Raw genomic sequence first — 16,765 nt, 5'->3', positions numbered from 1 at the left:
GAGAAGTGGCTCTAATTCATGTAATGGCACATGTCACCTGTCTCTCTGTCAATGAGACATGTAAAAGCATCTTTTTATTAGAAACACAAATCAATATACCCAAGGGATTACAATAACTGCTTGAAGCAATTTGCATTATTATTTCATCCTTGCTGTTCTTGCTCTGAGCAACTTATTATTATGAACGGCATGAAAATGGCAACCTGTCACAATTGATTTCTCTTAACCTCCTCTAAGAATTCTTCCCTCTTAGGTGTGATCAAGTATCACCTTATAAATATGTGTAAGGCTAGGTTCTATAAAGAAGTCCATTATTCCAAGTTGTAGTCCTTGTAATTTAAACTTTCACCAAATATCAATGTAAAATTGCTTAGTAATAACAACTTTTGATTTGTTCAAAGTTTCACAATAAAACTTCCAACTCTGTGTAGAGCCCACCTCCTCACTAAGCACTATGCTGAGGGGAAAACTCCAATTCTGAGCTCTAATAGCTCATTTTTATCCTAGATAAAATTTTCCTCCTAGATCTAACAAAATGCTGTAATTTATTTTTAATCCCTTTCTGGATAAAACATGTAACCATTTCTTTAAAAAGTTCTAGTAAATTCTTATAATAGGCATTAAGTTTTTTTTTTCAATTATGTCACACAATAAAATTAGATTCTAAAACCAATTCTAAAAACAAACCCCAAATAATCAAATTGGGATATCAGAGTCACTGAATTTAGTTACACAGGAATTGTTTCCCACCTTAGATTTCAGTGACCAAAACAGACATTCTCAATTTCTAGGGTACGTCGGAATCCCTACAGGTGGCTGCACCCCATTTCTGACTCAGGAATTCTGGGGATCCCATAAGTTTGCCTTTTCAGATCCGGCCCAGGGACAGGATAAGTACTGGGAGATGCAATGCTACTGCCAACCCAAAGCAGTGAGGAAGGGTGGCAGGGTGGGAATGTTCTTCATTCAACTTTTTAAAAAGCGTATTTAGGGATGGTCCCATATCCACAGCCACTGGAAAGACGAAACAAGTAAAAACATGCCTGGGCCAAGGCTTGGGTTTCAGAGTGCCCATGCTGTTTTCCTGGGTTCTGCATGTCTGAAGCATTTCACAGTAAAAGAGTCCCTATGAAGATCGGGGACAACGTCCTCGTGCTGACAGCAGGCTAAGGGCTGCCTTTCCACTGGCTTGACAGATGCCAAGGAAGCTAAGAGTGAAGACTGTGGACTGCCAGGGCCTGTCAAGCACAGACCACGTGAATCTGCATATGCACACCGCCTGGCTTTTTCTTCTGATCCAGCCCAGAGACAGGATCAGTACTGGGTGATGCAATGCTACTGCCAACCCAAAACAGTAAGGAAGGGTGGCAGGGTGGGAATGTTCTTCATTCAACTTTTTAAAAAGAACATTTAGGGATGGTCCTGTATCCACAACCACAGGAAAGATGAAACAAGTAAAATAGTGCCTGGGCCGAGGCTTGGGTTTCAGAGTGCCCACGCTGTTTTCCTGGGTTCTGCATGTTTGAAGCATTAACACCTTCTGTGGAACTGGCAGAGAAGACATCTAGTACTTCTACCCAGTTAGGTCAAATTGCATGAAATTCTATTTTCCTTTTTGCATTTTTTGTCTATTTCTTATTGGGGGGAGCAAATCCAACAACTGGGATTCAGGCAGGGCCTCTGGGCTTGGCTGTTGATAATAGTAGTTATTTCTTTTTTAAACAGCTAGAGAAGAACAAGGTAGCCAACATAAAAAGAAAAAGGAGAACTGACCAAAAGATGCATGGGGATGTCTGCTAAGAGGAATGACAGATTTAAAACATAATTCATGAAACCACTGATGATACTGGCTGAATGTCCCACATCTACCTGCTCAACTCTGGGGATTACAAACTACAAACTCTGGTCGTCAAGGACCCTTCAACTTGAGTGGGGAAGATGGGCTGCCAACCTAAGCCAAGGGGGAAGGGATGGGATTCACAATGCTCTTCCCAGCAGTGTGGTGGGAGGGGGTGCACAATAGCAAACAGCATTGTCAAGACAGAGCAGGCAGATCTTAGGGCTGCAGAGTGGGCAGAGTGCTGGCCTCTTATGGAGCCACTTGGACCTAGTTAACAACAGTTACTGCATACTTGGACCTGATCTTTTTAGGAAAATGCCCGATGAGCTTTACATTGCTGCAGGAGCCACAGAACCAACATATTAGAAAGAGTCCATTCATTTAGACATTCTACATGTCTACAATTATGTGCATCATTTTCTTTTACTCTTAAAGCAATGTGATCCCAGAGAGAAACGTCCAGAAGCAGGGTCACACCTATAGTAGAAGGCAAAAGACACTACAGGCATCAATAAGCAGCAGAACAATAACAGAGAGGCGAGGCAAAAGTCACTGAGAGGATGTGCAATCTTTATAGAATTCTATATTTCTGCTCCATCCAGGAATAAAGGAGAAAAATCAGCAAGCAGAGCATTTGTTAAACTGAATTGATTCTGTGAGAGTCCACAAGCAATTGAAGAGTATGAGACTGCTACTGTGTCCCCTTGAGAGAGAAGGTCCTGGGAAATAGAACACATGTAGGAACAGTCGCTCTGCCTTTGCAGGTTAGCTGCAGCAATACCAGGATGCATCCTTTTATAAGGGAAGGTAGACTGGAAAATGTGAACACAGGTGTGCACTTGGGTGCTGGCACCTCCCCTGCATGAAGCCCTCCTGTCACTGCATTTTGCCTCTTTTTTGGGAGGTGGGAGTATAGGGGAAAGAACCTAGGAGTGCTTAATCACTGAACCATATCCCCAGCCCTTTTTATATTTTATTTTGAGACAGGGTCTGGCTGAGTTGCTGAGCCTGGCTTTGAACTTTCAATCCTCCTTAGCTGCTGGGATTCCAGGCATGCACCACCATGCTGCCTGTACTTTGCCTCTTAGTGCCAATAGCTACCTTACTTCCAGATGTGCCTAGTCTGACCACATCTTCTGCCTTTCTCCTTTTCTAAAAGTCTTGCCCTTGGGCTCCAGGGGGCCTCTGGGCTGCCATCTGTATGGTTATGTACTATCACTCACTTCACTGCCTGTGCCCTGGGGTTGCTGTACTCCTTCAACTACTTTTCTCTGAAACCTGCTGCTGCCGACCTGCAATTTTGGACCAACTCAGTGTCTATTGTTTTGTGCCTGCTTTGGGGCTCTTGTCCTCTGTTTGTTACTGGCTCCATTATAACTTTAACTCCAAGAACAGCTAGGTCCCCAATATTACACAAAAGAGCTTAAATAGGAACTTAACAATTTTACAAATTTGCATGGTCCTCGAATTTACATACACTGTAATGAAGGTAGAAAATAAATGAAAAATGAAGAGAGTGAAAATAGGGAAGAAAACAAAAAAGTAAGAGTGAAGGGGAGACAAGAAGAGACATAATGATTGACTGTAAATGTTTTTTAGCAATCAAAGAAGCCATGTCATATTTTCAATGGTAGTCATATAATATTATGTAATTTTCTTTTAAGCTAAAGACCTTTTGTCCTTTTATGATAGTATTAATAGTACCGTTATATTAATTTCTCTAGCTAGAAAAAATAAATAAAATGGGAGTGCCAGACTCTATTTGCCGGCTTTCTCTTATGATAGGATCACTCCACTTTTTTTTTTTTTTTTTTTGGTACCGGGGATTGAACTCAGGGGCACTCAACCACTAAGCCACATCCACATCCCCATTTTGTATTTTATTTAAGAGACAGGGTCTCACTGAGTTGCTTAGTGCCTCTTGCAGAGTTTGGCTTTGAATTCGCAATCCTCCTACTGCAGCTTCCTGAGCTGCTGGGATTACAGGTGAGCGCCACTGTGCCTGGCAATCCACTTGTTCTTTTTCAAAAAAATTTTTAGTTGTAATTGGACACAATACCTTTATTTTACTTATTTATTTTTATGTGATGCTGAGGATTGAACCCAGTGCCTTCGACGTGCTAGGTAAACACTCTACTGCTGAGCCAAAACTCCAGCCCCCACTTGTTTTTAATCAACATTCTTTAGGCTCTCTTCTCCTAACCCTGACCCCAGATCCCCCAATGTCACATCCTCTTATCACCCTGAGCCCCTCGAGTCTCCAGTGCTGATTTTGGCAGGCTACTGAACCTACTAGCCTTCCCTGCTTTCCCCTAGGGAGCACCACAGCTGACACCTACTGTCACTACTGCCCCCTCCTGTGATACTCCCTGGTTATAATTCCTCTGCATGACCTCTTAAACACTACATTTTGGGGGATTCCACAAGGTCTTTTTTCACACTAAAGAGAAGCCCTGAAAAGCTAAAGTCATAGCCATGCTGGAGGTAGTCACTAGTTTCTGCTGATTCAGTACCTACAGCTCCCTCCTGCATGGGAAGCAGGACTGTTCTTATCTGGCTTCTTGAGCAAAGCTGAGGCCTTTAGTTGTTCTGGTCAATGAAGTTGTTCTGGTCACCTGTATTGCTTACTAATAGAGGCCTTAAGGGTCAACATGCAATGTGCTAGTTTATCTTACATCAGAGACTATGATGAGCAAGCACCCTCCCAGCCTCAGTTAGACACAAAACACGCTAAGGGGACCACTGTAGGAAATCACTGTGGTTTGGGGCAGTTTAGGATCCCAGCATGGCTTAGCCTGTTCCAACTGTAACCACTTCTTACTCATTCAAAAATATGTATTTCTAGCTCAAATTACTCTGTTGACAAGTCACTCCAAAACCGAATTTCAAATACTGCCCTATCAACCCACCCCATGTGTGAGACAGTTGTTGGAACTGTGAGGGATGGTTTTGTCTCTCTGAAGAAATCCAATGAAACTCAGAAGAGCAATCTGATTCCCCTTCAGAGTACTTGCACTTTCATTTACACCAGCCTTCCTCAAAGTCCAGAAGTTTGCTGGTTCACTAGCCTGTGGAAGAACACTAGATGTAGTCTTCAGAAAATAATGTCTCTCAAACAGTACAATGGTCATCAGGAAACAAACATCACATGTTCCTCTCCATTCACCATACTCCAAAATCAAAACCTTCCCTGGATACCTTCAGCCCATTTATAGCATGCTTTAAAGGCGTTTCTGAATTTTATTCTTATAAAACTAGCATTGAACACTTAGATTTCATTACACATACAAATTTATCTGATCAATTTCCCTCTTAGGGTTATTCCTTAATTTAAAAATTTTTAAAAACTTCAGGCCTAAAAAAAAAAAAAAAATCTTCCAACAAATCTCTACTAACGTGCCCTGTTGCAGAGTGCATAGCTCAGGATTTTCCCGTGAAGGCACAGTTCCACTGAGGCGCCACCCTCTTCTGGGAGCTGTGGTATGAATGCACCACTCTACACAAGGGAAGCTGCAGAGGGGCCAGCCAAGGGAAAAGTGCTCCCAGAGTTTCAGGCACTGCTGGCAGGCAGATTCTGGCTGGAGTTGGAGCCTGCCACTGAGGGAGCCCTTTACACCGGGTTAAAAGTCACTAAGAGGCCAAGCAAGGGTTCCACTCCAATCTTGTGAATACCAACAGCGTCCCTGCTAAAACCATGGAAATACAAAAGGCTAAACATAGGAGAGAAGAAGAGGGAGAGAGATGAGGTGGAAGGAGAGGAGGTGAGGAGGAAGGCAGAGAGGGTGGCCACTGGGAGAATTTAAGAGTACATGGTACTGGACAGCACAGGGTATATTACCTCACATAAACTAGTTAGTAAGTATTTACTGACTGGAGATGATGCTGGAAAACATTCCATTCTATAGCAAGTCTATAGATGACATCTATTGAACATCTGTATGGCAAGTTCTTTTCTAAAAGCAACACACATTATCTTGTTTTCAATATGTGGACACGTTCTCCGTTTATAGATGAGGAAATTAAGATGTAGAATTGTGATATGTGCCCAAGACCAAAGGGCAAGTCAGTGGCAAAATCCAGATTCTCACCCAGATAGTGAAACTCCAGTGCCAGAATTCTTAATTGTGATCATAAAATACAAGGTCACTTAAGTTACTATGCATCAAAATTCCATGCAAAGAGTTCAATGAGGTAAAAACAAAGGCTATATTGAGAAAAAAAGTGATAAAGTGAAGAAAAAAGAGGAAGTAAGTTAAACTGAAGAATAAAGAGTTAAATTGAAAGGCAGTCTAACTTTTAAGATATAAATTAAACTTTACACTTAACATTAAATTTATCTTCAAATATCATAAATATAAAAGGTGAAAAGATTAGAGAAGCACTGGACTTATACAGGCACTAGAATATTCTATTTGCTCACTTGAGAAAAAAATCACAACGCTTCCCTGAAAACATATATAAGTATGCATGCGATTCTGTAAATTATTAGTTGAGCAATTCACTTTTAAATGTTAATTTTAACTATTGTAGAATTAGCGACTTTGGTATATTTGATACTCAAAGGTGCAATACTAATCTAAAGAAATCCCCATTATCACAATGAGAATTTATACTGCAGCCAGCCCCTCACAGAGCACACATAGAAGTGGAGGCCTCTGGGCACAGAAAAGCCAGGCACAGGTGGTAAGGTTTTCCTAATCTTAGAAGGGCTATTTTTTTTCAATGGTATTTAGCTGGGGGGGTAGGGGGGAGAGGATCATATTTTGTCTTAAACATGATTTTTTTAAAAAGGATTTTTAATTTGTAATAAATTCCCAGCAAAGACAGCCTTTACTAATAGGTACAGTGTGAGGAATGAAGCCACATGAGGTTGTTGGTTCTACTTAAATATGCAGATTGCACTCCAAGCAAAAGTGAGTAAAGTCACCTTGAAGAAGAACTTGTCATTAGCCATACCTGGAGCACATGTGCCTTTTCTGAGACAGCAACTACTGAGAACTCATACTGACTTTTTGTTTTGATTTACTTATACATGCTGATTGCCTGAGTACCAATTTTAGGAATGTAATCAAGTATTCTTTTAAAATTAAAATTTGGTTTTCAATATGCATATTCTGCAGTAGAAATATATTAAATTGCTTTAACAATATCACATTAAGTTAAATGCTATAAAATATTAGTAAAGATTGCTTTTTAAAAGAACACTAAATTATCCACATAAAGAACACAATTTGTAAAATAAACTGTGAGAAGAGAAATTGAGAACCCACCAATAACTGTCAAGTTATTGATAAATTATAGATCTAACAATGCAAATTCAAGACACATATAAAACTCCAATTAGGCAAGAAAAGTTGTATTTGGAAAATTTTTTAAAATGAGAATGGTATTTTATAAACACAGAAAAATCAGACCCCAAATCACCAGAATCTGTTTCATGCCACATACTATGCCATGTGAATGAGTTATTCAGGACTATACCGACTTTCTTCCTGAAAGGAAAAGCAAGGTCATTAAAGCATTTGCTCCTTAATCTAGCCTACCTTATTTTTTGGATTGGATGTGTTCATTACACTTCGAGTCTCTTTTCCAGTATAAATGACAACACCTATTACAGTACCTGCAAAAACATGAAAGTGGTCCTTATAGAGATATGTGAAGGAAAGCAAAGAGATAACAGTTCTCATTAACTGTCTTGATGGGAAATACATTACTCTATTTGACTTTATATACATTTATTCTTCAGTCAATTTCATTTGGCCAATTCAAGAAAACCTAATCTCAACTTCTTAAATGGACTTGGAAAAAGTCAAATGATTTGTTAAACAATACAAATTCACCTACATATAACTGTAGAAAATGCACTAGCATTTCTTTGCCTGACAATAGAAAGAGGGATTCATTGCTGACAATCTGTTGAGAGGTAGTGCTCTTAACTGACAGCTGGGTGGCTGGACTCGCCTACCAAAGGGGACCAGGAAAACAGCTTCTCTTGAGTGAGAGTGCCTCCGCTGTACACCAAGACCAGCAGAAGCATCTGCTGGCACCTCTGATGCATGCAACCAAAACAGCAGAAATATTATCAAAACTGTTAACTTCTTATTTAGGAGCTACTAATCTCTTTTATTCATATCTTTAAAAGTCTGGTTTTCTAATTTTACATGTAAAGAAGGTATGCTAATTGTTAAACCTAAGATTAAAAAAAAAACAAAATACCCTTGTAACAACCCGTAGATTACAAAGTCTCAAGGCACGCAGCTCTGGACTGTCTAAATTATACACCATGGATCTCTTTTTTAGAATTACGTCTATGCAAAATCTCTATTTCTAATTTTTGTCCTTAAGTTTTTTAAATTTTGAAGGTGAAAAACAGAATGATAGTAAGGTAATATGTATAACACTAAAACTAACAAACATTATAAAATTAACTATAATAATTATACAAAACCCCTTGAATGTCACAGTAATCAAACACATGAAATTCAGTGAACTCTTAGGACCCAAGAAGCAGATATGGCATGAGTTTCTTCTTTGGGTCAATGGACCACTGGTCACAACCCGTGACTCACAACTGCCCCTCTAGCAGGCCCAGGAAGATGAAGATGTTAACCAGGTGTCCTCAGCAGCAGTGTGTTCAACTGTGCCTCGCTGGGAAGGAAGTGGGGCTTCCATCTGTCAAATTCCTGAAGGCACAGCTGGCCCAAAATTTCCATGTGAGCTCAACTACCTGCACAAGAACGTTTCTATATCTCCACCCCTATAAACTTCCTAGATAAGACTACTACACCTGAAATTCAGAAAAATGCTAAATTCATAATGATGTAATAGTGTTGAAAGCTTAAAAGAAACATATAGTTGCATCATAGGATTCTTTAAATGTTAAAATAAGGTAAAATACTAAAGATGACCTGATCAATATTTTCTTCCTATTTTGCCAATTTGACTTAACCAAAATGTAAAAGTGCCACTGATGCAAAATTACATAACAAGGAAAATGGCATAATTATTTTTATTGTTGTTTTTTAAACAACAGCAGAATGAACAAGCCTCAAAAGAACCTAGAAAACTTGTGCTAAAAGCCAAGATAGACTATGAACAACGTGGATTCTAGGCTGCCACTATAATTTACACTACAAAAGTTAAACGTAAGAAATGGCAAGACTAACAAAAAACACAGCACACATCAACTAGCCTTTAATATAATTAGTGTGTCATACTTATACATAATTTATTTACATCTGCTAATGGTTCTTATATGTATTTTCCTATTTGATTCTTCCTAAAAACTTACTGTAATTAACTTAAAATGCATTGTTTTTCCTGAGTCTCATGCTTTTCAATTACTGAAATGAGTACAGGAATACACGGGATATTCTCTGTTCTCTTATGGAACTGGTACAGGCAAAAAGACCTAGTAAGCACTGTATAAAGAAATACAGGAAACCGGGCGTGGTGGCACAGGCCTATAATCCCATTGGCTCAGGAGGCTGAGGCAGGAGGATCGCAAGTTCGAAGCTAGCTCAGCAATAGCGAGGTGCTAAGCAACTCAGTGAGAACCTGTCTCTTAATAAAATCCAAAAAAGGCCTGAGGATGTGGCTCAGAGGTCGAGTTCAATCCCCAGTACCCATCCCCTCAAAAACATAAAATAAAATAATAAAAAAGAAAGAAAGAAATACTGAAAAGGGAGGGACAGGCTACCAATTTTGAAAATGAGACATGTGAAAGCAACAAAACCTGACACGTACCTTGTACCACATCAGATAATGGAAAACCAAATGTGACAAGTACAGAATGTTTTAAAACTTTCCAGTTTTAAAATACATATATATGTATGTGTGTATACATATATATGTGTGTGTGTGTGTATGTATATAAACACACACACACACACACAAATATATGTTTAAATGGGAGAATTTCAAAACTTTATATTTTAAGTATGAAATTAAGTACCTCTCCTCCTGGATCCAACTTGGGAATCTTCTATTCAGAAAGACAGATTTGGAAATGTGTTTACATACTAAAACCACAACCACAAAGAAATTGCTAACAGGAAGGTACCATGTCACAAAGTCACTAGAGGTGGTGGTGATGTAATATTGGTAAGTAATCAAAATGTAGCTCAGTCTGTACCAAGGAAATGTTTTAGAAGATTTATAAGCACTTAATTTTGAAAGGCAGGGGTTAATTTCCCTAATCCATATTTACAAATCTCATACTGACTAGTTACTGAAAAGTCAGTGTAAGAAGATCCAGGTGCTGGCTGTACCCTACAGGGTCACAAGCATGACATGTCCACCACTGATTGAGTAGCCCTACCCTGCGTGATGTTGTCTGTTGGTATGACTTTAAACTTCAGTGCCATCCCCCTGTCATTCAAGGGGACAGTTGCTGACATATTAGCTATTACATGAACCTCTTATATCATGCTATTGAGGAAATTTCACATAAAACCCTATCAAGTTCTAATTAACAGAACAGTTATACTTTAAGCAAATAACTTTCCTAATGCAAATTAAGAAAAAAAATGCTAACAAGGCCAACGTCAGGGGGAAAAGGTATTCTTTTTTATATTTTATAAGTATTTAACACGTATGACCACAAAACAATGCAGCAAGTCAAACTGACTATTCTCCTAAATATTTTAAAAGATCAACCTACTACAGTATTTTCAGTTGCTTTTGACCACTGAGAAAATATTAAGTTCAATTTACTTATTCTCAACCAATCCTCACAAACCCCAAATAACTTAAAGATGATTCATGGATAATTTATACACACACATATAAACACGTGTGTGTGTGTGTGTGTGTGTGTGTGTGTGTATATATGCAAAACATAAAACCTAGAACANAAAATTCTATCTTTAAAAAAAAAAAAAAAAAGAGAAGAAAAGAAAAGAAAAGAAACAAGCTGTCAGGACCACCCACATCAGCCAGGAACTGACTCTGATTGACAGATGCTCTCTGGTGCCAATCTTCACAAATGCCAGGGTCCACACTGCATCTTAGTATGGAGCCTTCACATGTTAGGCCAGTCAGGGAAGCAAACAGGCAACACAGGTAGGAGGTAAGGACACCACGTGTCATAGACTGACTAAGTGCCAGGTGCACAGTGACCTGAGGAGACAATGAACTGAGCATCACAACCTCAACAAGACCAACCAAAGTAGGAAGGTAGGACACAGAGTAACAAAGAGGACCTGCTCTCAGGTCTCGTGTCCTCACAGCCAGAAGTACAGACAGGGCCACAGGACATCTGCACCAGGCTCAGGTGCCACAAAGCTGGGGACATACAGAGGACACATGACACACAACCCCAAGGGTGGACTCCACATGGCCAGAGGCAGAGAGAGAGGGACACATAAGAACTGCACCAAGGACAGAGTCCACAAGCCATGGACATCACAAGGACAGCAGTAAACTTTGGACAGAACTCTGATGTCCACCTCTATGGCCCACACAAAGTGCTCCAAGAGACCATTCCAGCAGAAGCAGCCCCCACCCATGTGCCCAGGACCTGCACTGCAGCCTATTTCCTGGGTATTTCTGGTGTTCTCGGCTTCACCCACCTGCTCGACCTCCTTGGCCATTTTTTGTTCCCATCCCCATAGATCTTTGGGGTTGGCCCTTCAGGCAACTTCCTACTGGGACAGGTCTTCCCATTTCACCCTCTTAATGACCTTTGGGCCAGAGTTCATTTTGAAAATCTCATTGAGACTGCTACTTTCATAAAACACAATAAAAATGAATTACCAGAACAAATTAACAACCAAATTAAAGAACACATATGTGCCAATATTTCCAACATCAGTAAACTACATCCAACTTCTATAACAGTTTCCAAATATTTATTATTCTCATTTTCCACGATGAGTAAACTGGACAGCCCCTCAGTACATATTCAATGTGCTACTGCAGAGGACTAAACTCCTGGAGGGGACTGACAGGAGGGGCCTGCAGAGGTTTAAATTCCTGGAGGGGCTGTCTGTACATACTCAAGGCCCTGCTCCAGAGGACTGATTCCTAGAGCAGTCTGTGCACATTTGTGCCTGGTTTAAGGGCTCAACTCCTGGACAGTCCTGTTGCGGAATACCGATCTCTGGTTCTGGAAGGCCCTGCTTCCTTCTAGGCCGCAGGGACTCCTCCGAGAACAGACTCTTGTGTGCGCATCATAATAAGCTCTGGAGGACCTATATCTTTTTTGGAAGGATAGGGTTCTCTGAATCAATCAGGGCAACTGAACATGGCAGCTCAGGAAGTTCTCTGTCTTCCTTTGGTCATCTGCTGTCCTGTGGGTCTGTGTTTGAGTCCTTGTTCCTATGCATTGAGACTCCATGACAGAGAAAGAACGGCCAAGTTTGCTTTACTTAGAGCAACTTGAGGGTGTGGTTCAGTGGTAGAGGGGTTGTCTAGCATCCACAAAACCCTGGGTGCCACCCCTAGTATCACACACACAAAAAAGAGCCACCTTGCATTCAATGGAGATATAACTTTAACATGTAAGATTGAAAAGAATTCTAAACTTACGATCAACTACAAAGAAGACAAGAACCCTCAGGTTATTCCTGGACATCTCGAGTCTTTCCAAATGTTGTCAGGACATGGTAATCTGGTAAAGGACAGACTTGGGTAGTTGTTCACACAACAGGCTTTTAAATAAAGGTTTACTAGTGCATTTTAAATATGTCCAAACACAAAATAACATTAAAGAGAGGTTAGTTAACCTTCTTCAGTGGACATTTAAAAATACTCTCTGTGAAGATCAAGTGCCCTGGCAAGCTAAATGCTACATGGCAAAGAATAATAAAGAGTCTCTGTTGCCAAAGTAAACAAGTAGCAACTATCATTCGCCAAGATCATCCAGCCTTAAGGTCACAAAAGAAAATCTCTTTTCAGGAAATTATATGGGATATCTTAGAAGCCTTTACCTCAGATGCTTCTGTTTCTTTGAGGAGAATGGTCACAAATCAATACTACATGGCATTAATGACAAGACTCTAACACATGCTTAAAAAAGAAACAGAACAAAAGATTAAATGAAATCGATTTTATAAAGAAAACCTTAGTATCTCAATGACACGTAACTTAAAACAATAAATAATATCGTGTCAAATACAGAACAAATCGGAATTTCTGATCATATAAGCCACAACCTGTCTTTCAGGTATTTTGCTATGAAATATTAATGTTGAGCTCTGGGGCTGATGGCTTTCCTGGAAGGCATACCTGGACTTCAGTGCTGCAGCAGGTCCTGCCTGGCTCTGGCCTGACCGTAACAATGAGGCTACAGAGTAGTCCAGGAGGAGGCTGGCAGTAACACCACCTCCCTGCCCTGCCCCTGGCTGTCAGCAACACACACCAGCAAGGACAGCAGAAAGGTGGCAGGCAAGATAGCAGGGCTTCCCTGGCTTCCACATGCCCTCTAATGGGGCCTGCAAACACCCTTCCTGTGGTGCCAGAGGCAGCGCTGTCCTGTCTGTCCCTGAGGTCTCCTCACTGAGTGCCACCCTTACCTCTCTCTCTTTGCATCCTGAAAAACTAAAGTAAGATATGGGATAAAAAAAAATCAAATACCTCAAAGAATTGACACCTACTAGAATTCACATATTCGCCCTCAAACTTGTTTTAAACACATGAAACATCAGTATAAAAGTGAATCCTCTTTCATATTCTGTCCCTAGAAGGTGAACCTGTGCACTCCTGAAGGAGCCTACTGTACACAATGGCATACAGCAAGGCCCCCATGTGAACATAGCACTTCTAAAATTACAACTGGCTCTAAGGCACACTGAGGAGCATATTAGGAAATACATGTCAGAACCCAAGAAACTGACCACCTGTTCTTCCAGGAAGACTGCACCTCCATGTTGCTTTTGGCTTTACTATCCCCAGTGCCATGGGTGACGAAGTACACAGGCCTTGCCACAAACATACTTCAGGCAATTCTGAGAAAGCTGTTTGGAGTCCTCATCCTGGGAGAATTCACACTGAAGGAGAACTTCTTTCTCACCTGAGGCAACAATGGTGCTTGCCCACAACGTGTTTTCTATGCTGAGACTTTCATGAATGGGAGGGTCACTGTCTTCCTGTTCAGGGACAGAAAAACAAAACGGGAAAATTGGCCATGTTCTTTTTATTATTCATACTTTAGATAATCTATAGTGTTAGAAACGTGCCCACAACCTGGATCCAATGGAATAGCAGTGTTAAAGGAACCTCAAAATGTAAGTTGTAAAAAGCAAAGTTGAAAGACCAATCTTGAGTCAACTGTTTTTAATATTTAGCTTTAATATAAACAACTTTAAATGTTCATAAAAGTACTGTGATACTGTTTAAGAGTAGGCTAAAATCACATCTTCAAATGTGTTTTAGCAACATTCCTGGACTAGGAACTGCTTCCCTGCAAAGGTGGAAACATTAGCATGAACATGATCACAGATGAAATCAGTCATGTTTACCCCACCTTTCTGCAAGGACAAGGACTAGACAGGTATAACTGTGAATATATGCCTGGGGGGGGGGGGACACTCCCGCAAATACCACAATACACCCATGAGAAAAGTCTTTTCTCTTAAATTCCTTTTTAAAAATGTTGTTATTATATTGGATATTTTTCTTTTATTTCTTATACATTTTTGTGTTGGTGCATTATACTGTACATAATGATGTATCTGTTGTTATATGTTCAAACATGTACCAACAGATACATCATTATATATTATGATAGTACATATTTTTCATGAAACAAAATTCAAATATAAGTTGTATGTTGCTAATAATGTATACAGCTATCAAACACGGTCATACATCAATATCATAACAGCTATATATTCAGTCTAATTTTATCATCATATTCTTAAAGTTAATATTCAGACATAACACTTAGAACTTAAAATCTGAAAACCTTCCTCTTAACCTGAGGTTATATAGTGTGCGTGTACACACACACACTCACACACACATATAAAATCTCAAGATATATTTGATATCAAGATATATTTTAATATAATAAGGAAACCAAATGGGGGAAGAAAAGAAACATTTTCTAGGACCTGGATCCCAACAGTGTGCTCGCGCTGGGAATTACCTAGATCAGGAACCAACAGCCAGAGTGCCTGGGTTATCAGCTAGCTGTGAAGAGTGAAGCTGTAGCCTTTCAGCTAGATACTCATGGATCGGCCATAGACCAGTTTGCTGTGGGTGAATACCAAGACGGGCAGACATGGCATGTGCAAAACACAGAGAATGCAATCTCCTATGTGTGGGATTGAGCTAGGTTTGGAAACCAGAGCCTGCAAATGCACTGATGAAGGGCTGTCTTCAACACATATCTACTCTTGCATGTGACCAGTCTCTGCCTCATTAGCTGCAAGTACTTTTAATTTTGCAGTCCCCAGGAACTATGTTTTTCAATTAAAGATTTATGCTTACAAAAAGCTACCGATAAACTATTCAGTGGCACTGATGGGCAAAATACTTCATGTAAATGTATCTTAAGTGGGAAAATGAAGGTTAACATAATGCCATTAAAAATACTTGAAAAGTGAAAGAATATTTGTATTTATGTTTGGATGACAAAGTTATAAAAATTTTTACACTGTAACCACTTTACTTTTATATAATCTTGTAGCAATGGAGATATGTTTATAAATTTTTTTATATATCTTATGAAATTGAGCTCTTTGCATAGTACCTCACATACCATCATTAGCCTTTAAAAGGCATAAGAATATTCAAGTACTCTGCTTCATATTTTCCAAAATGTTGTTCGTTCTTCCATGCACAGTGCCAGGCAGGGAGTTGTCACTTATTCCCATGTTTAGGTAGCTCTTCAGGTAGATTCAAAAATTGTCTAATTAAAAAATAAGTAATCCAGGAAACTAAATTTTGCCATTGACTTTTATTCTTTTGAAGAACAGCTACAACAAAAAACCATTTAGAAAAGAAAAGCAAGTAGCTTCAATAGATTAGCTTATTTTATACTTGAATGTATGTCTGAACTGAAATGACCAGGTTCTAAACCATTTACACAGATACAGTTCTGATAAACGCTGCTGGAGAAAGCGAAATCTACATATCCTCACTTCTATTTCCTAAATACAACTGACACTACTTACCCTTTGATTCTACAGACAAGAGAATAGCTGTTCCAGGAGGCCCAGCAAACAGAGTGCATAATTGGCAAGAAGAGGCCAAGTGCTGATTTGCACACTTATCATTTAAAGTATGAAACAAATAAAATTTTCTCTAAATGTATTCTGAGTTACCTGCACTGCATCATAGCAATTTACATGTCTGTTTATCACCTAGGACTATAAACTAAGTCACTATAGGGTTGAGCTCTACTTTCTGCCCACAGAACAGGTACTCAAATTTATCCAATGTATCAGTAAATGAAAGACAGACTCTCAAAACTGTTTTGCCAATACCCACAGGTGTTGAGTGCCCGCACATGCATGGCAGCACACAGGGGACAGTGCGTGCCCCTAAGCTGCGCTGCCCCACTGTGGTCTTTAGTGTCCCGTTTGGTCCATGCCACCTGTAGCTATCATCTTCAATGTAGCAACCTAGCTCAAAGTAGACCTTAAAACTCTAATGCTTCCCTTAATAATAAAATTTAAAAATTATTCACACATGCTCACCATTTATCTTCCCCTTATGTTGATCTCCAAGAGCAAGAAGGGCCTTAAAATATACAAAAAAATGTATAACACTTTCTGAACTGCAAATAAATGACACTATACAATGTAGATTTAGAAATTAAGTCAATTCCTACATTGCTTTTTGGTAACCATTTCACTGTGTGAAAGGTTCTGTCCATTCTAACATGTGGTAGGCTGAAGAATGCATTTTGTATCTTTGTGCTTCTTTCCAAGACTAACAGCAGTGACAGGCTTTAAACATTAACACATTTGTCGAACA

General features: G+C 39.6%; 1 protein-coding gene across 5 annotated transcripts in view; it reads right to left on the bottom strand.

Moving 5' to 3' along the window:
* Positions 1–16,765, bottom strand: part of Atp9b (ATPase phospholipid transporting 9B (putative)) — a 244,536-nt gene that overhangs the window by 114,244 nt on the left and 113,527 nt on the right. For 2 of the 5 annotated variants that reach the window (XM_048806674.1, XM_048806675.1), the window contains 3 exons: positions 13,854–13,929; positions 7,384–7,460; positions 4,750–4,908 (listed from right to left, as the gene is read on the bottom strand). In XM_048806674.1, the coding sequence (XP_048662631.1) occupies positions 4,750–4,908; positions 7,384–7,460; positions 13,854–13,929 (312 nt within the window). The other 3 variants (XM_048806676.1, XM_048806677.1, XM_015499591.2) reach the window with 3 other exon arrangements.

This window comes from Marmota marmota, unplaced genomic scaffold (genome assembly GCF_001458135.2).
Source record: "Marmota marmota marmota unplaced genomic scaffold, marMar, whole genome shotgun sequence".
NCBI classification, from domain to species: Eukaryota; Metazoa; Chordata; class Mammalia; order Rodentia; family Sciuridae; genus Marmota; species Marmota marmota.
The sequence above is the reverse complement of the archived record's forward strand: the minus strand, read 5'-3'. Positions and strand labels throughout refer to the sequence as shown.